The sequence below is a fragment of the Copidosoma floridanum genome, unplaced genomic scaffold (genome assembly GCF_036245765.1).
Source record: "Copidosoma floridanum isolate Cflo_tuat_1 unplaced genomic scaffold, Cflo_Japanese_pri ptg000030l, whole genome shotgun sequence".
NCBI lineage: Eukaryota > Metazoa > Arthropoda > Insecta > Hymenoptera > Encyrtidae > Copidosoma > Copidosoma floridanum.
The window spans coordinates 9,932,979-9,953,957 of record NW_028321907.1 but is presented as its reverse complement, the minus strand read 5'-3'; the positions used below and the strand labels follow the sequence as shown (position 1 = coordinate 9,953,957).

The 20,979-nt window shown below is 43.8% G+C and overlaps 2 protein-coding genes across 2 annotated transcripts in view; one reads left to right on the top strand and one right to left on the bottom strand.

Moving 5' to 3' along the window:
* LOC106639849 (uncharacterized) overlaps positions 1–20,979 on the bottom strand; it is a 59,757-nt gene that overhangs the window by 26,486 nt on the left and 12,292 nt on the right. Inside the window, exons 2-7 of the mRNA XM_089596447.1 lie at positions 12,936–13,958; positions 12,629–12,885; positions 11,744–12,178; positions 10,804–10,982; positions 9,953–10,342; positions 9,403–9,879 (exon numbers count right to left, since the gene is read on the bottom strand). Of these exons, the coding sequence (XP_089452573.1) occupies positions 9,403–9,879; positions 9,953–10,342; positions 10,804–10,982; positions 11,744–12,178; positions 12,629–12,885; positions 12,936–13,926 (2,729 nt within the window). The 5' untranslated portion in view covers positions 13,927–13,958. The remainder of the gene's footprint in view (positions 1–9,402; positions 9,880–9,952; positions 10,343–10,803; positions 10,983–11,743; positions 12,179–12,628; positions 12,886–12,935; positions 13,959–20,979) is intronic.
* LOC149373470 (putative cytochrome P450 6a14) lies at positions 853–2,824 on the top strand. The gene is made up of 6 exons (XM_089596550.1): positions 853–1,030; positions 1,145–1,514; positions 1,593–1,930; positions 1,966–2,244; positions 2,327–2,578; positions 2,655–2,824. The coding sequence occupies exons 1-6, from the start codon at positions 853–855 to the stop codon at positions 2,822–2,824; spliced, it is 1,587 nt and encodes a 528-aa protein (XP_089452676.1).

Genomic DNA, 20,979 nt, shown 5'->3' with positions numbered 1-20,979 from the left:
AATCGAGTAAAAAATTTTGCTTACATTTTTTTTGTTCACTTATTCATTCCTGCGAACGATAGTACTACATTTTACTAAAACATTTTTTATATTGCCATCGACCGTGTAATTTTTCTTAATGAAAATGTATACGGTGTATATTAGGAATTACAGTTAGCACATGAAATTACAGCTACGTATAAGACGGATAATGTAATTCCACATTAGCTTGAAAAGAATTAAGTTTATTTGTTTGTTTCTTTTAAAATTATCATTAAATAACACCAAATAGAATTGTACTAATTGTATAGATGCGTATAGTTATCCAGTGCTTAGGTATAAACATTTCATGCAGGCATAAATAGTTGTAGCACTTGTTGTAAGCGATTACAAAGTGACAGTAGAAAAGCGAGTCTTAAGTTGAGATGAAAAATACATGCTTTGCAAAAAAATAATATATCCACAATGTGTACTTATACGTAATCGGTAGCGCGAAAAAAAGTATTTTCATCATTCATAAAAAAAAAAAAAAAAAAAAAAAAAAATAAATGACACACTGCGATGAACTTTCTGCAATTATAATAAGTGATAACAGTTTGGGTGCGCGTAGAATGTTTGCCAAATACGCTTCGACTTACATTGTGTGTAGTTTTAATTTCGCTATCGAGTCACACACAAATTAACATACTACTATAAGTGGAGATAACGCATTATGTGTCGGTAACACGTTATCCACCGCCTTCGCACACAAACTCCAACAAATCTCGAGATATCAGTTTATTCCAGAACTGCAGCTAGTACATTCGAAAACAGCAAGCGACTAATACTTGAGTTTATAATATTCTTGTCGTGGGTGAAAACACATAATCAGCTATGTTTGAGTTTCTAGATGCAAAATTTTTGCTTTTAAGTGCATTTTTAGGAGCAATTTACTGGTATTTGAAGTTTCGCATTTACTACTTTTGGAAAAAACATAATATCCCTCACGAGAGTCCATCCATACCTTTGGGCAACATTCCAGTTTCATACTTCTTTGCATCGATACCCTTAGGTAAGGTAAGTAAATAATATGTTCAAATATTTTTAATGTATTACATAATTAACAGTTATTCTCTTAAATATTTATACTTATTGAGAAATCTAATCTTTAATTTTGATCTTATAGGAACTCTCCTTGCAAAATCTTATGAAAAATTTTGCCACTATCCATTCCATGGCATATATGTGTTTCATAGACCAGTTGTGGTGATAAACGATCCAGAACTTATTCGAACAGTATTGGTCAAAGAATTCCATAAATTTACTGATCGAGGCTTTCTTATGGACGAACAAGTTGATCGCATGTCTGGAAACTTATTTTTACAACCCTTTCAAAAGTGGAAGATATCGAGGGCCAAATTTACTCCTACCTTCACCCCAGGAAAACTAAAACAAATTCACCATTTGATGGTGGAAGTGAGTAACGTTATGATTAAAATTTGTGATGCTGAGTTGGAAAAATCTGACGTTTTGGAATTAAAGGATATAATGGCAAGGTAGTAGATCAAAATACATGATGTGCAAATTTTTTTTTTTTCTCAATAATAATATTTTAACTTTTACTATGCGGACAGATACATGACGGATATTATATCGTCTACAGTTTATGGTTTCAATTGCAATAGTTTAGAAAATCCAAATTGTGAATTTCGTCGTTTTGGATTAAGAGCATTTGAATTTGGCAGAATAGTTCTAGTATTTTCAATTTTTTTCCCCGAATTGCTACAATTAATCACTGTGCCATTTTACCGATCAGAAGCTACTCAATTTTTCGAAAAAATTTTCAAGGAAATAGTGGAGTACCGTCGCAACAACAAAGTTGTAAGAAAAGATTTTTTAAACCTCTTGATACAGCTGATGGACAATGGTATGGTGGAAGACGATGACAGCTCTTCTAATGAACCAATTAAAGGTATTACATGGAGCAGGATGTTTATTAGAGTTTAGTTTTTAAGAAAAATGAGTGTGGCAACAACGTAAAAAAATTTTTTTCAGATGACGAACACGTTAGCATGAAAGAGGCATCTGCACAAGCTTTTTTATTTTTCCTGGCAGGATTTGAGACGTCATCGTCGACTGCCACTTACTGCTTACTGGAATTGGCCAAGAATCCAGAAGTTCAACAACAGTTACAGCAAGAAATCGATACGATAGTGACAGAAAATCCAGCTGGCTTGACTTACGAATGTATTTCACAAATGAATTATTTAGACATGGTGTTTAAAGGTTAAAATTGTCTCGTAACACTTTAATTTAAAGTTAAAATCCAAACACAAAACGCATAGTTCAATGATTATAATGATCCTAGAAACGTTAAGGAAATATCCATCATTGCCTTATTTGAATCGCATTTGTGGCGAGGATTACAAAATCCCAGGCTCAGGGTTTACTATTCCCAAAGGAATGCGAGTAATTATTTCAGCATTAGGAATACACCACAATCCAGAATATTTTCCGAATCCGAGCAAATTCGATCCAACTCGTTTTACGAAGGAAAATCTGGTTTTGAGAAATCCATATGTTCATTTGGGATTTGGGGAAGGTCCTCGCAACTGCATAGGTAAAATTTTGAAAAAAAAAAAATAGGAAAAGATAAGATAAGAATCGTTGAATTGAAATTTCGTCATTATTTTCAGGAAAGCGATTCGGCATACTACAAGCAAAGCAGGCATTGACAGCACTCTTACATAATTATACTTTTCGCATTTGTGATAAGACTAAACTTCCGATAAAAATTGATACCGAAAATATCGTTCAGACAACTGTAGACGGTATACACTTGTCTGTCGAGAAAAGGCGTAAATAAAGCTTCAAAAGTTTTTTGTCTCAAATCATTGATTCAGTAGAAAATATATGAAGATGGTTTTAAAGTTTGGAGCTGATGTATCTGAATGTATTGTGTATAAACGTCATATTTATTTATGCAATGTTGAAGAAATCACCCAACGATCAAATGCAAAGCATTTAGAATTAATTGATAAACTATTTTGTAACACACTTGTCTGTCGAGAAAAGGCGTACGCAAAGCTTTATTTTCCATCAGTGATGCAGTAGAAAGTATATGAAGATTATTCAAAAGGTCAACGGCATACAAACTTGATAATATCTATTTAGCTAGTAGGTAAGAAATGATTCATTAAAATATATCTAAAAGGTTTAAAATTAATTCGTGTAATATTTTTTTTACTCCCCTATTTTTCGTAAAAAATTAACAAGTTTGATAAAATCGGCGAAAAAGTCAACAACCAATTTCCACGATACTCGGTGCCCATCGCGAGCTTTTATAAGGGCCAGTTTGCCATTATTTTGCGTCCTGCATACAGATAAACGGCTACACGCACACACCCCGTGTAAGTTACTCCTCTTGTGCAGATGTCAGTACGCCATCGCGCACGTGAGTGCAGCCAAGATGGAGTTCATAGTTGCTGAGAAAATTAAGAGAACGAAGGAGGGAGAAGGATAAGAACCAAGGGGCACGACAGGAGGAGAAGGAGAAGATATACCCGTGCAATTCACTTTTGTGGACTAAAAGTATAAAAATAATGCGGGAAAGAGAGGAAAATACAAGAGATAAAAGGGCTGCTTATGGCAGGGTGGTGTGGCTTTCAGCTCGGCCAGTAGTAGCTCTTCCTTCTCTTAGGCTTGTATGTAACGTGTACTATCATGAATATATATGTGCATACATCGCGGCGGGCTCCTGTTCACTTTTGCGGTGTGCCATTCTGTTCGCTCCGTACATGTGAGTATACTTGCTCTTTGGCAATACCAAAGCTCCGTGGTATAGTGAGAAGCGATTCTCTTTGACATCGGTTTGTGGTGGAATCCACGGAATAGAAAGAAATAATAATTGGCATCGATTCAAAAACTCCTAGCATCGTTGAATCAGCATTTTGATTGTTGCTTATCTAGGCTTGCACACAATATACTTGAACCTTTTTTTTTTTTAATTACTCGACGGTGTATCTACTATTCTAGTGCATGTTAGAGAGTAAACTGCTATTTGTTTGGTTTTACAATCACGCATTTCTCGTAAAAGTGAAATTACGGCATCGTTATGCCACCAATGCTACGTATAGTGAGTGGAATAATCAACTTAAGCGGGCGTTAGAACACCCCTTAGCTGAACAAAAATTGTCATTCCTACAACAATAACTTTGACCCTACACCTTCACCCGTACCAGTAGTCATTGGTATACCATAAGTGAAGTCATATGAAATTTTTTTTTCCCTGATGATAAATTTTTAATACTTTTGTAATATATTAGATGAGACTTGGGGGTTGAGAAACTACAAGTTTATCATCCATGAGTTTTTATCATTGCAAAATATTCCATTTATACGTTGTTGTTTGACAATGACTTTAATATTCTAGTTAAAATTTCGTAAATCTAAAATGTAGTCTTGAAATTCAGGAATTTGGAAAGTAGCAAACTAAAAAGTGTTTAATACAGAGATATACATATCCACTCTTATTAAAACAGCCCACACAGATCTTTGTATCATTTAATTAACGGTTAATTGTTGACATTCCTTTACGAAGCTATCGGGAAGAGAAGATTTGATGATTTCGCAATTTTTGGCCCCCAATTTGAAAGTCAGTGTCGAAATAGATACAAGAATTATATGTGAGGTCCCCACCGTGTTCTTGGAATCGCGTGCAGAGAGAGAAAGAATAGCAGTGCGCTCATATACAGAGACCGTGTGCGGGAGCTGCTCCATCCTGTAATTACCTTCCCTCTTTCGTTTCCTCCATGCCGGAGCAACAGTAGTGCAAGTAAACTCGCGAGAGCCAGTCCTCTTTTTTTTTATGTTTCTCTACTTCTCCCTCCGGATGAGAGGACCGATGCTCCAGCCGAGATCCTTTGCATGCATAAGCACTGAACGCAGGTCACCTCCCTTTTTTCTCTCGTTCCCCTGCTAGCTCTCTCTCTCTCTCTCTCTTCTCGTTCTCATTGCTCGTTTCGCATTGATTTTCTTTTTCTCGTCCTCAGTTATTTTTTTTAAATCTTAATTGATGTACTTTTTGCAGCTTTTCTCCCAAGAGAATGTGTTTTTTCCTCGTTCGTTTGTCCTAGTATTTATGTGGCTTGTGTACGCGGTGTCAGTGATACACGCGTGACTTGTGCGGAGAGATAATCAAATGAATTAACAAAAGTCGTGTCTCTTTCTTGTCACCACAGATTTTACTTCTCTAATGGTAGAAAATAATCTGCCGATATAATTTTCCATAGATCCACGTTGGAAATCACGCGATGGGCAAACGAGTCATGCGTCGGATGCTCGGCCATAACGATAATAAGATAAATTGTACTGGTTAGGCTTGGGCGCGCGTAATCTTTTTCGGTGGGAAAATGAGTCCATAACCCGTGATCGTGACGGACTTACCAAACGATATATTTTCGCAAGAAAAAAAAAAAAAAAAAAAAAAAAAAAAAAAAAAAAAAAGAAACCGTGGCGTCCGAGAAAAACACACGAAAGCCAATGCATTCGAAGAGCCTCGCGATCGTTAAAGCTAAGACGGCCTACATTGTAATCGCCAAGAAAATACAACACCACCGCGCCGTGCGAAACAATCCGACGTATCGTAATCCAGCGTACGTGTCCCTATGGTTGTTGAAACAAACGCTTGAGGGGCGCACGGGGTCCAGATTTTCCCGTATTCATTTTGTCCCCAACGAAAAAATGGCCCCTCGCTCCCACCCCAAAAGCTCTCAGTCCGAACGACTTGCCGACCGGGAGATCCACTCCGCTAACGGAATTCCGTGTACGCTGACGCACGTGGCAATCGTGGAGTGCCGAGGACGAGACGAAAATCCAACCAAAAGCGACAATCGAATTTTACGATCCCACCATCGTCACGTCTATACCGCGTGTGCGGACGGCAATATCATATTCGAAAGCCAATGTTGGCTGGTTTTCACGCAACGGAGGAAGATATAGACACGTACAAACGGATCGTGCGGTGGAAAAAGTACTCGGCACCAATGCCCCTGGATAAGACCGCTGCAAGCTCCACTCGCGTCCTGTAATGGCTCATGTGTGTACGCACACTGGTCAGTTCAGCCTATACGTTGGTACAAAGCTCGAGAGATGCCTTCCCTCGTGTTAGTTACAAGCACACGTTACAAGGCCAGTAAAAAAGGACGAAGCTGGGGGGGGGGGTGTCTCTTCCATGGTAGTACAAGGAAGAATCGGCTCAAGATGGGATGGAGAAGTGAAATGGAGGAAGGGGAGTGAATGAGTCCGTGTGCGGCACAAGAGGTGCTCGGTAATGCGATACGAGCTCGTTGAATACGAATCGTTCCAGGCTGGGAAGGAAAGCGGGGTCAGGGGCTAAAAAGCCGCCACTGTGGATCGCGCTATTGTCCGAGAGCCCATGTGAGAGGCGGATGGGCTGGATCGTCCAAGCTTTCAGGAGAGCTGGAGAAATTATGCGATCGTAGGGGAGACGAGGTGGCCTGATCTAAGGTATTTGGCAAAAGGAGTTGCAACGTATGTGTATACAGTTTAACTTGTGTAAAGGTGATAGCAAGGGTGGTGGATACAAGTCAATGATAATAATGTGGGATCACTTTGCAGCTGGGTATTGCTAAAGTGTCAATTCAATCAATACCTCAGTAAGTGAGATATTCTTATGGTACGTTATTGGAGTACGGTAGGTTTGATGATGGTCCGCCTACATGTAACCTAAGCTGATGCATGAAATACACAAAATTTCGCTCCAGCATTTTAGTTGCCGCTATGTATCGGACACGCTAACCAGAGTTGAATTGACTTTATTTTAATCGTAATTATATATTTCTGGAAACTCCATATGATCATTTACTTTTCTGATATAGTAGTAAGTTAATCAGGTGAGAGTACTTTTATGAATACTCACGTGAAGAACCATCATCGCTGTTATCTATCTTGAAACAACCGAACCGCAATTGAGACATCAATTCCAGCGCGAGTGAAAATAGATAATGTATCCATGAAAACATTATCGATCGGTGATGCTCCATACCTAAAATCCAAAAACGATAGAGATACTCACGCCAGAGGAGCAAACGATGATGATGAGAGCCCACGTGCGTAAGCTTGCACGATCGCGTGCATATTCGAAACGGTCGGGGCACAGGGGAAAATAAAAGATAGTGAATCAGCATGAAGCGCCAACCGTCGAGCCAAAGGGCCGAAACATGTATACGTTCACGTGTAAACTACGCCGGCGAAGGTATTAACGCTTGGTTTACAGCCGAGGACCGGCATCGGCGTATAAGACCGGCTCGATGCTTTAATACTTATATGTCGCGCGCTCGGCGTCGCACACGCTATATAATACATCCGAGCTTTACTGGTACACGTATCGCGTGGGTGCACCGCGAAGATCACGTACGTCGCATGGGCGTAAAACGTCACAAATAGGGCTACCTTGGTATTTTCGGCGAGAGGTCCAATAAACCAAGTCCGCACATGGCGAGGCGAGCGTTAAATACTGCAACTGCACTCGGACACGTCGGATGGGAGGTGTTGATACGAGGGCGAGAGCTGTGGTTCTTCCGTGCTTTTGTCAACTTTTCCACTGGATTATTAAACGAGGAATTTTTCTTTTCCGCTGAAGAGACGTTGTTGCCATTCGTTCTCGTCCCTGCACCTTTTGGGATGAAAGGTTTTTTTGTACATACGTCCAGTGGGGGCATGGAATCGATAACAACGAGTCACGTCGAGACCCTCTTAATTATGAAAGGCAACTGTAATCGTTAAATTCTCACCAGAGCGACTCTAGTTGTTGCAGTGGGAAAACAAAGAAAGTTCGAAGCAGTTGTACAACAAAGCCCGACTTTTTCACAATTCATCGCGTTCTACCCGCACTCTTATATATACCCTACTCGAGTCACTTACAATTTTCATCGAGTTTGTTCTTCCTCCCAGCCAAGGCCTGGGTCTTCTTTTCGTTTTATTACTGAAAAATTCGTAGGTACACACAAAACAACTTTCGCCAAGCGCGCCCCATCAAATCCCGCTCTTGCATTTTTTACGCGAAGGCACTTAATTAAAATTGCAACTCGAACAAAAACGCACCCTCCCCAACCCCACCACCACACCTTCCAAGTCGCTAAACTTTCATAAATCGCTTCATTTATGCAAACTGCAAAGTTCCATGCATAACTTGCCAATTTCTCTCTCGGGTGTGGGAGGGCATCGCGCGAAAATTAACAAACACGCCGACTTTTCCTTGTCCGTTTGGATTTTCATGCCCACCTCCACCCCTTGCCAGCGCGCCATCCAAGTTTTTAACCCAACCCGGCTGTATGCATATAGTGTACAGCCGCGCGTCTTGTGTATCTTCGTATTAAAGTGTAACTTCGCTTCCTACCAATTATATTTTCCTCTTTCCCGAAGAGAACGAAAAAAGAAAACAGGTGGTGCGAACAAAAATTTTTTTTTTTTTTTCTTTTTTTTCTATCATCCGCAGGGAGAAAAGCAACGAGTGGGTTTGCCGTTCTTTTTGCGCATATGTATATATTTACTACTCGGGCGTTACGGTGCTTCATTTTATAGTTGTACGCAGAGAGGACACTTTTACTATACGTGGCTGCCGTTGGAGCATATAGGAAGAGGAGAGCGAGGCCAGTAGTTCGCGACCCGCGGACGTTTATTGTCTTTTATACTCCTCCACCTCTACTCCTCTTCTCATTCCCTCCGCGTGTGTGTGAGCGTAGCCCTCCGAGAGAGCTCGTTTGTTTATTTATACGTACGTACACGCGGCGACGCTTGTAATGCCAAGTGCGAACGTGCGAAACAAATTTCCTCTGTTTTATTGCCATTAGTTGTTCCCGCTCGTGCCCACGCGATGCCGGATATAGGGAGTCGCATTAAAATTTGCCGGCCGATTATTTCCCCGCCCCCCTCCCTGCCTGGCTCAGCTTGGCTCGATTGAGCACGTGTATGTGTACACGCGTCTCTCGGCTCTTGCCTCGTATTTTTATTTTTAATTATTCACGAGCTGCTCTCACACTGCTCTTTCTCCTGTTTATGGTATTTTTTGTAAGATGTTACTACATCCAACGTGCCTTTCAACATTTATTTTTCACTCTGGCTTACAAATAAATATATTTCGTGCTTTAAAAAATACAACTTCAATATCTAGGCCATGGCCGTCCGCACGTGTAAATTATGTATTTTGCACGCTAAATTTTTACGCAAATTTAGAGAATCAGGCCTTCAAATTTTGTAAATTCTATGTACTTTTTTTTTTTTTTTTTTTTTTTAAATTTTTTGGTGATAAACTATTAAAATGACGTTTCAAAAGAAGGGGGCTTACACTAGATTAGCCCAAAATACATATATACGTGACTCTAAAAACTATTTTGCGTAATGATTGAGAGGAGTACAACTTACTTGGTGTAGAATCCATCTCCACATTCGTGACATACGTATTTCCGTTCCCTCGCGTCCTTGGTAGCTTCTACACCAGCAGAATCGGAGCACTTGTTGCAATGGCCAGCCATGTCACACCTGCGCACGAAAGTGGCTCTGCAATGGGCACAGGAATAAGGCCGTTCCCCGGTATGCACTCTCAAGTGTTCCCTCAAGTTGAACTTGGAAAATAACTTTTGGCACAACGGACAAGGGTACTTTGGTCTGTCGCGCGTCTTCCTCCCGGCTCCGGGTGCAGAGTCAATCTCAACGGGATTCCCGTGCAACACTTGGTGGAACATAAATTCAGACTCCGACTCCGTATTGAAACAACATTTATCGCACGCGTACGCAGCTGCGGCATCAGCGGTGGTAACGTTGCTTCGTGAGCAGCGATTGTCTCGCGTGTGAGTCGTGACGTCTTGCGGGATGGCAAACTTTTCCCCGCACTTGCCACATCTGTACACAACACGCGGGTAAAGCACACGATTTTCAACCCTATTTTTTCTTCATCAAAATCGTTCAGTCTTACCTGTGACACAGCTCCAAGTGCGCGTCGAACATGTGCCGTTTGAATTCAGCCAAATTGCTTAGCGTCTCCTTGCAGTGTGCACAAACGCGCTGGCAAGACTCCTTTTTCGAACTTTTGACCTTTTCCTTGTGACTGGAAGTGCGCCTGTGGCCGACGGCTTTTCTCTTGGTTTTGAAATTCGTCGAGCAAAACGAGCAAAAGTACGGATTGAGGTCATTGGGGAGGGTCTCGGTCTTGTGCTGGTTGAGCTGGTGTCGTTGCAGCGCGAGCTTGGAACGGGCCACGTGCTCGCAATGGCTGCACTTCATGATGCATTGGTACTCGTCGGAGGCGCTCTCGTCGACCTCGTGACCGGTTTCCCTAGCGTGTACGCGAAGCTGAACGTTGTACCTTTTTGGGGACAAATTATACGCTTTTTCTTTTCAATTATCATTAACTGGTAGTTTTTTTTTTTTTTTTTATCACGATTAATTTTGGCTTGATTACTAGATAATGAAAAATTTGCTCAGGTAAAAAATGCACAATGATGTACCGAATGTCGTTAAAATCAAGAGGTTGTCTCGATTGAGCTGTTACGTTCGTATGTAGGTGCTCGACCGAGGTTGAATTAATAATAACACTCGTTTGGATACACGGCAAGAGCCGCGTGCCTTTTTAACTCGATCGCGGACAAGAGGAGAGATGAAGAGAAGGGCAGAAGAAAAAAAAAAAAAAAAAAAAAAACCAAGGAAAATAAGAATTCAAAAGGGGTACGAGTATACGTGTACGCGATACGGACGCGCTGCACAAGCAAACAATGGGGTAAGGATTTATATATATATATATATATATATATATATACGCGCACTCACCTGAATGGCTTGCAACAGGCGGAGCACGCGAGTATCCGCTGGCGACGAATGACCATCGGCACGGAGCCATTAATCATTGAAACGGCATCCCGATGACCTTGTTCCATTATGTGCACCTCCACGCTCTCGTTATCTTTGCACCAGAAATCGCAAAGGGCGCACACGAAGCTCCCGCCGATCTGTGTGACAAACCATACAACGTTTCCCGATATGAACAACAACAAAAATAGTACATGCCACGGATTATAGTGCCGGCCGATAGATTGGGGCACTCGCGTATACATTTCATCAATATGTCGGGTATAAATAATAAGCAGCGAGCTTCAATGGATTATCGGGAATTCGTTCCGAGAAGCGATACGTTTCAGGCGACGAGATAAATTAAGAGCCAGTGACATTTAACGGGTGTCACTTTGCAGTGGGTCCGTGTATGGCATTGTCAATTGGAAAAATTAATAATATTATGACTTATTGTCACATTGTCGGGTTTACATGGAAATCCATGTCCGCGATGCATATATTATGGTAAAGCCAATAGGTAAGTATATTATGTACCATCAACACTTACAGTTATTATTTAAAGATTCATTGTATTATATTAAGAAAAATAGTAGTGCCATCGTCCGTAATACCAAATTAATGGCCCTTGTATACTCGAACCGAAAATTTACAACTTTAACAACTCTATTGTACCTTAATCACGTAGATTCGATTCTTAAAAATGGAAAACAAAGAGAGTATGAAAAAAAAAAAAAAAAAAAAACCCCTCATGCATTGATCATTGTTATCGTAATTAAAAATTACGTCTACGAACGGGACGTTATCAATCTTGCAGCACCTGTTGCACCAAACAACAAAAGAAGACTCCACACACACCCACACACACGATAAATACATGACACAGGAAGAAGATCAACAGAGAAGGAGAGAGCTCTTATACCTTGGAAACCACGTGCCTGTGGTCTTGGGAGCGCCAGTGCCTAAGGAACGTGTCCTCGGTGTTGCAATAAAAGCGACAAGGGGCACACTGGAAGGGACACTGGCGCACGATGTTGGCCATGTTCTCGAGCAGGAAGCGCTGGTGCTGTTGTTGCTCGCGTTGCGTGTCATTGTCGTCCACCTCGTGGCTCCGTGTAGTAGTTGTTGTGGCGGCGGCAATGGCACCTGCTACGCGACAGTGATAGTGCGAGAGTAGATGCTTGCCCAGTTGGGCGCGGCGCACGCGAGCACGGCACATCTCGCACGTGAGTACCTCCTTCTCGCGCCTACGGCGCCGGGGATTTTGCGACGAATGCCTTTGCTCTTCTGATACTGTACTCGATGAGGATGGCGCGGATACTGAATCCGCCAATGACGACGTCGTGCTCGTTTTCTTCTGGTGGCATATCGTCGTAACTTTGACATTTTTTTTCATCCTCTCAATACACCCGTAAGATTTCCGAGAAACTTCCAACTTGGAGGCCTCGATCATGACAATTGCCACAATTTTAAAGATCTCCAATTCATGACTCGAGAAAAGTCCAAAGTCTCGTATTCTTTTAATGATTTTCAAACCATCGAGTCATTAAAAAAATTAACCAATAACTCTCTCAATTACCAAATATCTTTCTTTTAACGATTTAGGAATCCATGGATAAGTTGAAATGGTTGAGTTCAAAAATTTTACAAGACTTTCGCGATCGTTATAGACTTTTACAAAATTGTGGGCCTCTCGGGAATTTCATTGAATAATTATCGTAAAAAAACCACTGCAATTAATCGAGATGATCGTGTACCTATTGTCGCGTAGGGAACAAAATAAACCGGGGAGGAAAGAAGGACTTACGGAAGCCAATAGCCTCTGCCGGCGGCTGAGAGCCCTGGGCGGCACGAGACCGTCGATTTCCTGGATGCTCCTGCGGGCGTGCAACTCGGAGGCGAGGTGTCGCTTGTAAACCAGCTGTGAGGCCAACTTTCGACCGCAAGGACTGCACCAATATCCCGTGGCCACGTCGGCCCGCGCACCCGGAACCCACTTGCCGCGGGTGTGGTCGGGCGGTGGTTGCTGCAACTGACGCCTCGTTTGACTGCACTCCGAGTTATCTTGCTTCTATCATCATTAAGTTGTAAGATTAATATAACCACTGTACAACGACAAGTCAACTCGACCCCTTCAAACTTTACCGTGAACACCCGAACAGCGGTCGAGTCGGCTGGATTCCACTTGCCACCGGTGTAGCTGGGATGCGGATGATTGTCGTGGTGATGCTCGGCCACGTCCGTGTCGAGCTCGTCGTCGTGCATGTCCTCATGAACCATGCCAGGGGGTCGCCACTTACCCCCCGTATGAGTCCCAGGTGGATACCTGTAATCCACGTGGTCCTGGTCGTCCGAATCTGTGTACGAGTCGTCGTCGAGCGTGACATCCTGATCGGTGCTGTCCTCCATGTCGTCCTCCTGCTCGTAATCTGACTCGGCGGCGTACCTGTCCAGGTGGTGCATCTCCTCGCTATATACAGACTCCTCGAGCCAGCCCGAGTGTGGATACTCGCCCCTCCTGCCCTGGCTGCTGTCATCGTGCTTGGCCTCCTGTTTGTGGGGCACGTTGGTCTTGGAGCTGCCAGTCCTGCCGTCGTCGACGGCCTTGTCCATAGACACAGCGGTGGAAGGAACGGGGCTCATGGTTTGGGTGGGATTGGCGGAAGTGGTGGCCTCGGCGGGACCGAGCTCGGGGAATACCAGGGAAGCCAGGTCGTCGATGTCGTCGACGGCCGGCAGGAGGTGCGGTATTTTGTCCTTGGGCTCGTTTTTCATGCCATCCGGGCTCTTGATATCCCTGCGCGGTCTCTTTCGCCGCTCCTCGGGACGGCACGGTTGCTTCGGACGCACGTCCAGCAAGTCGGCCGCTCGAGGTGGTTGTGGCTTGGTGCTGCTCTGCAGCTCCAGAGAACTGAAGAAGTCGTCCGCGTTCAGGCATTCGGGGTAGGAGACGCTGCTCGGCGGTGGGCAGTCGTACACGCTCTTGTTTTCCGTGGTTGTGCGGCATCCGGACTGCCGATGCCTGACGTAGTTGTCCAGCCCAGTGACGGTCAAGTGGCACTTGTTGCAGTAGTGCGTGTCGTCGTCTTCCTCGTAGCCTTCCATTTAGGCAAATGCTGGAAGGAAACGCGTGGTCTCTGAAAAAGTGTTTACAGTTTTTGGTTTCTTCCAACAACCATTTTCTCTCGTTAATAATTCGAGATTGCTTGGTTCTACTCGATCATAAAAATTCCTAAAGAACGCGACGATGTCATTTATTATTAATATAAATGCTTTTTACCTGGTCAAGTTGTGATATTATCAAATGTTTCTTTTTTTTCAACGATTTGTTTCAAACTTGGAAATTAAAATTTAATACAAATAATTGTTGTTTTCGACAAAATTTATACCAAGAATTATGATGTTCTTGTACACTTTTAAATGGGAAAGGTGAGTGAAAAGTAATGAAAAATGAGTTTGCAATAAATCGAAACGACCACACAACGGTCATTGCGTCGATTTTGAGTTAGGAGTAAAAATTCAAGTACAGAATGAAGCGGCTTGCAGTGCACAGGAACCCCGTAAAGTGCGACCGGCCGTTACCGATAAGTAACTGCCGATTCGACAAGCAAATTGAATTCGCAAAGACACAAAAATTCGTTCCTTATTATTTTCGGCCCATAAGTTCCCGACCCAATCGACGAAACATCTTATCACCGAAACACTATTCCTCTTTCCCCCCCAAAAACTTATTCCTACAAAAAAAAAGAAGGCCACCCGATTGACCAAGCGAAATTAAGATTACTCGAATCGTTCGATGACTCACGTATCAAAGGAAAAGGGGAAAAAAAAAAAAAAAAATCCCGACACCAGATCCCGCGACGCGACTTATCTCGATCTTACACACGTACGGCAGCATCTCGAGTTTCTCCGGTGTCGCGTGATAAAAGTAAAAACGAAGCGTCCGAAAGATGGAAAATAAATCGACTCGTACCCATACACACACACACGGACAAAGGCACGCCGGCCCGAGATGCAAGGACGAGGCGAGCGGGGCGAAATTATACAAGAATCGGGCGCGCGCATTCGGCGTGGGCAGCTAATTGCGTACAAAACTGTCCTTCGTGCGGGCGCGTAAAAATAAATTTGTCGGCGAGTAGATAAGGGGCCTCCGTCTTCGTCCGCGGCACCGGGGCTCACGGGGAACACGCGAATTCAATTAGAGAGACGGAGACTCGTATTTCCATTCGGTTGCAGGCGCGGAGAGTTTTTGGGGCGAAAACGAGGCAATATGGGTACACGTACGCGTGCGTGTGGCGCGGGTACCGCAGTCTTTGGGAATAAATAATTAATCGAAGAAAACGGGGAGGCTGACGAGGAGTGGGGCGGCAAAAAACACGGGTACTTACTAATGATGCAGAATTTTAAATTGAATAACGCGTTGGCACGCGAGGATGCACGGGAGACTGGCTGACTTTACTGCCGAGGCGTGGGGTAGGATGATGCTGATGCTCGTTTTCGTCAAGTTCGTCTTATTTTCTATTAAAATACATCAATGGTCTTATTTTGCGTTACATTACTTACATTTAACCGTAATTTATCGTGATTTTATGCGTGACAGAATTAGGTGTAACAGTAAGGAGGGGTACAATAGAATGTACGATTTCGCTCTATTTCGTCTGTCTTTATTTGACAGGCCAATGGGAGCCAATGAACATACAAGCTGATAAACACATACACCTTTGACGAGCAAAAAGGGTGTACCTATTAAATTATCTATTGAAAAAAAAAAAGAGTTGAATTTTATTAAAAGAATCACCTTCCGAGACAAGACTTATGTCTAATTAAATATTTGAATCAATACAGACACGTCTGCTACATTCAGAATAAATGGAAAAATTTACGAAAATAATTTTTTATGAAACGACAGAGCATATTCGTGGAATCACTACTTTTTGGAATATTGTAAGTGGTAAATGTCATTAAAACGCGACGGTCCAGATGTTTAAATTTTAAAAGGCAGACGTTTTGCACGGTTCTTTTGTAACGGTGTTGGGTCTCGGGTGTAAGCTCATTCCTACCCGAGCATTGGACATTGTTGACGATTGGTCGCTTTGTCTCAACAAATAAAGTATACTTGAGCAAACTCCGTTATCGGTTAACCTTTTGCTAAACTTATCCACCCCAACATCAAAGAAGTTTGACTAATCGTTGTCCAAACTTTCGAGATTCCAGACACATTCCATCGAAGTTTAAGTTGCACCCCCTTTATAATTCGCCATTAATTGTTTTAGTACGAGACTGGCAACGCAAGCTGCATGCGATGTGGCTGGGTTCGTACTCATGACTCCATCATGTACGAACACAATCGATGGTTAAAAAATGAAAAAAAATCCCAATGGAGAGAGACGGAAGTCATAGTTGAGAAAGCTCGATCCCCAGACGCTAAAACTCTCAAACGCACAGCCGGCACGAGCGAAGAAAGGGCGCAGAGTACACCCTGTATGGAAGAGGGAGAGAGAGAGAGAGTCGTATTTTAACAATAATCTCGGGGATTGTTCGTTTGGCTGGTACGTGTACATATACATATCTCCGTGTGATATTCAAACGATACACCCAAGGATGGCAGAAGTGCAGGTGTAGCGTGCAGCGATCCCCTTATCTCGCGAAATTAAAGGCAGGCTCTATCTCGTCTCGGTTTTAAGTACCCCGCGCTAAAGTGACTTCTGCTCTGCTCGTCCTAGCTCTCTACACTCTTCCCTCACGTCACGTCTGGTGTTCCCGGAAAACCGGCGCGTGTACATGTATATATAGATTACACCACCACGACAAAGATACCGCGCGATACAGATACACAGGTTGCAGAGGTAATACGGACAAGGGGGATGAAGTGGGGGGTGGGGTGGGGTGGCTCGACAACACACCAGCCGAATCGCGGAAATGTACGGTATATAGGTGAATACATACGGACGAGGAGAAAGACACGCGTTGGGACGATTCGCTGGGGGACCATTGCCTTTGGGCTGTAGACGCACGAATGGTTGGCTGGCTGATTATCGGCGAGTTCGAGCTTTTGACGTCGAGCTTCCCAAAGAACCATACCACCCCCCCACACGTAGCTCGGCGGAGTTGGCAAATTGAACTCGATATATATTCGCGAGTACACCTATATACATATTTGTGGATGCGCGAGGGACGAGCTTTGGGTTTCACGTGCGCGTATGGAACACGGACGGGAGGGTGGCCGGCTCGGTAGATCGGTCGATGCCGCTCGGCCGTTATTCGGACGACGACACTTTGCCTCTCTTCTTCTCCTTCTTCTGCCTCCATGTATACATATATATGTATATACTCCCACCGAATGTCTCTCTGTGTGTGTGTACGTGCACCGCTGCGCGTGTGCGCGTGTTTAGCATCACCTTCCCCTTCGGACCGTGTCTTTTCCTTCCACCCCCGCGTCAACCCCTAGACGGTATATACCCACGCGTACTTGCTCCCTCTCGCGCTTTCTCTTTGCGCTTAGTCTTCGTCTCTCGCCTCTATCGTTCCCCTTTCGCTCCGACGGGGGATTGTATCGCAGCGTGGTGAGAAGAGGGAGGATAGTGGGAGTTTTACCCCCCCCCCTTTTACCTACATGGTACAAGGGAGTACCACTGGAAATTATTGGGTGATACTCTTTCATTGGAGAAAAAATAATTGTTCATGCAAATTATCATCAGATTGTTCTTGACATCAATGTACACCTTGATCGTGACATTTATAGTTTTCATTTCGCACTGCATAAATAAATAAGATTATCAATCGTGTACATAAGAATTATCAATGTGTATTTTGGTGCATTAAAATTACTTAACGATTCCAAAAGGTGTGTGCCTTACCTTTACCTACTCTGGTCGAAGACACAGTACATCGACAACTCAAACAAGGCCATTAAGGGCAAAATCGCGGGTCACCATCATAGTACATCATCTCTTCTATTTAACATCAATGACCCACGAGGCCTTTCTGTTACATGAATATCACGTTTCGCTTTTTAGAAGAATAGTTGTACCATAAAAACCAAACAATGACTTTATCTACCCATTGTCCCGTGGAAATAACGGAATTAGTTTTCGATTCTATCAATCACTCGCATGACAGATAAAAAAAACCTTCGAAATTGCACCTCGTACTAAGATCGATCGGGTTATTGGAGATTAGAAACAATTAATCCCTCACCAATGAGAACACGATTCAGGAAATGCTGCTCGTCACGATCAATACGCACTGATTTTCTTCTCTCGTCCCTCTGATGTAACTCGTTTTGAATTCTGTTACAATAGATATTACCGTGTCACCTCTTTTACGAAACGTATCGATATTTTATTTGACCATTACTGTTGCCTTTTTTAATTAAGACCGTATATTTACAAAGGAAAGGAAAAAAATAGAACATACTACCGATTCACACAAACGTCCTCCTCGTATCAGGTAGTCCATCTCCTTTAATCAAAAATCTTGAGCAATTGTCAACACATCGATACCGTCGCAAATGAATCGAGTATAGAAATTTATGGATAGAAATGATATAGAGGCACACTGATGACAAAATAGAAAGGTCAATCTCGTCGTTTGTCCTTTAACATAGATTTTGTAAACAGTACAGGTATGCAGACAACGTACCTGCTCTGTTGAAAAAAATCACCTGATGTTTCAAATACCCCCTGGTAATTTTCAAAATATCTACAAACCTAGTATTAAAAAAAATTTGTCACCGAATGGTTGAAGAGCACGTGTGTAAAGACATGATCCTTCGTGTTAGGGAATAAGACTCCCGTGAAAGTGAGAAATCCAGGATGTAGGGGGGGGGGGATATTAGGACAAAAATTGTCGTTTAGTACGGAAAAATCACCGCTCGTCAGGACGTATTTCTACCTTCTTGGAGAGGAAAAAAAAGGCTCATTCGACAAAAGTCCCAAGCTATCGTTGTGGTGGATCTTCGTTGTCCTGCAAGATAGCTGCTGCCTATCCATCATTTTGCACCGCGGCTGATCGGGACTTGAAAAGATTAGCAGATCTTGGATCCCGGATAACCGATCGGATTCCACATTAGGGTGGTTCGTTAACCGATCGGTACTATTGAACTTCACGCATCCAGACAACAAATGATTTGTTAAAACTTTGAAGTGTATCATTACACGATTCACATCACAAGTTACACTCGGATCGTGTACAGCGAGTGAGTGGTCGTACAAAAAGACAAAGCTTCATAAATATTCTGCGACCACGTACGTACTAGTACAGCATCGATATTGGACATGACCGTGCGTTAGTTCAGATTCGGTCAACCTGTTCTAACAACCCCCTCTGTCCTCCTCTCTCCACCTTCATCTGGTCCTCGAACTATTGCATCGCTCTTCTCAAGAGAAGGGGCTACAGAGCTCCAAAGTTATGGACGAAAAGTGGGGGGCGGGGGCAGGATAAAGAGAGGACGTGGTCAGTGTATACCATATACGTGCCGTGCACGTAGAGAAAGCAACAGCAGAGGGTTAGCGTGGAGGGTCGCACGCGAGAGAGAGAGAGAGAGAAAGGCAATGTCCAGACTAGCGGTAAGGAGGAGGAGGAGAACCGAAGGTCCGGGGAATATTGAGCCGGTCCGTTAATGTTTATAACGACGTTAGACGAGCAGGGGCAAGCACCCTTGGGTGGTGGCGGGTAGGGTTCCCGTCCCGGCCAGTATTAAGGTACATCCGCATTGTATTATACACACGTATATATACGTACGAAGGGTGAAAACTCGTAGCTGGCCACTATGGCCTCAGGACAGAAACTGACATAAGCTCGTACCAACGTGCATGTAGAGCACGTCCCTCCCTCCCTCACGTGCATCTTCGACTGTATGGATGCGTGGGTGGGAGTGATTGTTCTGTATGTATAAACACAGAAGCTGCACGGAGGCTGAGAAAGGAGGCAAAGCGACAGCAGGAAGAAAAGGGTAGCCGCTGTCGTGGGGGTGTTGGTGGGCAGATAGGTATATGTATACATGTATACGCATTCTCTGGCGAGCAAGCATCTAGCTGTGCACGTATACATGTGTAGGGGGACCCAAGGAAGGAAGGAAGGGGTGGAAGGAGAGCAGTAGCGCCGGCTCTGTGTCTAATCGATGCCGTGGCGGTGTGCGCTCCCGAGCCGCTGGCTATTACGCACCTTAATGTCCTTCTCTCCTCCCCCCCCCATCGGCCACCTCTTATCGACTCTCGCGCTCGCTCCGGCTGCCGCTATGGCCCGGCAAGCTCTCCCGCCGAGGAGGTGCCAGAGAGAGAGAGAAGGAGACTCGTCGGCCATGACACGTGTCAATCTACCGCAGACGCCCGCGATCGATACGCGAGACGGACCCCCTCGGTACAACAAGCAGCCCCTGCTCCACCCCTCTCCCTCGCGAGTATCGCTCCTTTCTTCTTCCTCCTCCTCCCCGCTTCCTCCCTCCCTCTCTCTCTCTGGACATTACTTTTTATGGGTCTAGCAAAGTCTGGCTCGCTTTCCCGCTCGCTGTACACCAGCCACCTCCTTTTTCCCTGCAGACGTGCGTATATACCCTGTACATGTACGTATACCCGTTTCGTCACCCTTCAGCCCTTCGCTATTTTCTCTTCTCTGCTGGGCACTGAATACGTTTTGCGAGTCCCTCTTTGTCCCAACAAGAAACAAACATAATTATAATCGAGCGGCTTTTTTTTTTCATTTATTTCATACTTGGTTGCGTCACTCAAAAGTTGTGTAGAAAACCTGAGATCGTTAACAACGTGCATGGTTTATTTAATAAATACAAAAAGGCCTTTTTACTTTTATTGGGACTGAACAAGCAAGCTTGCATCATCTGGCTGTACCGAGAATCTGAGTGTATATTATAAGCTCAAGCTCGAAATTCGGTGTTCTACACAAGCAGTACCTTATAGTATAGCTCAAGTTTAAGTAACAAGAACAACCCCTATATACAAGCGATTTACGAGTATAGGTCACTGAGGCTCGAGAGAGTCCAAAGCTTGTGATCATCGCCCGAGCAAGAGTCGCGCTGCCCCTTTGAAAGCTCAAGTCGGGCGCGACCGGATGGCTGTGGCTGCGAGAGTCGCGCAACGCACTGCGGAGATACTTTTCTCCCGGAGAATAGACCGCACTGCGGCATTTCGACCTACCGAGGTA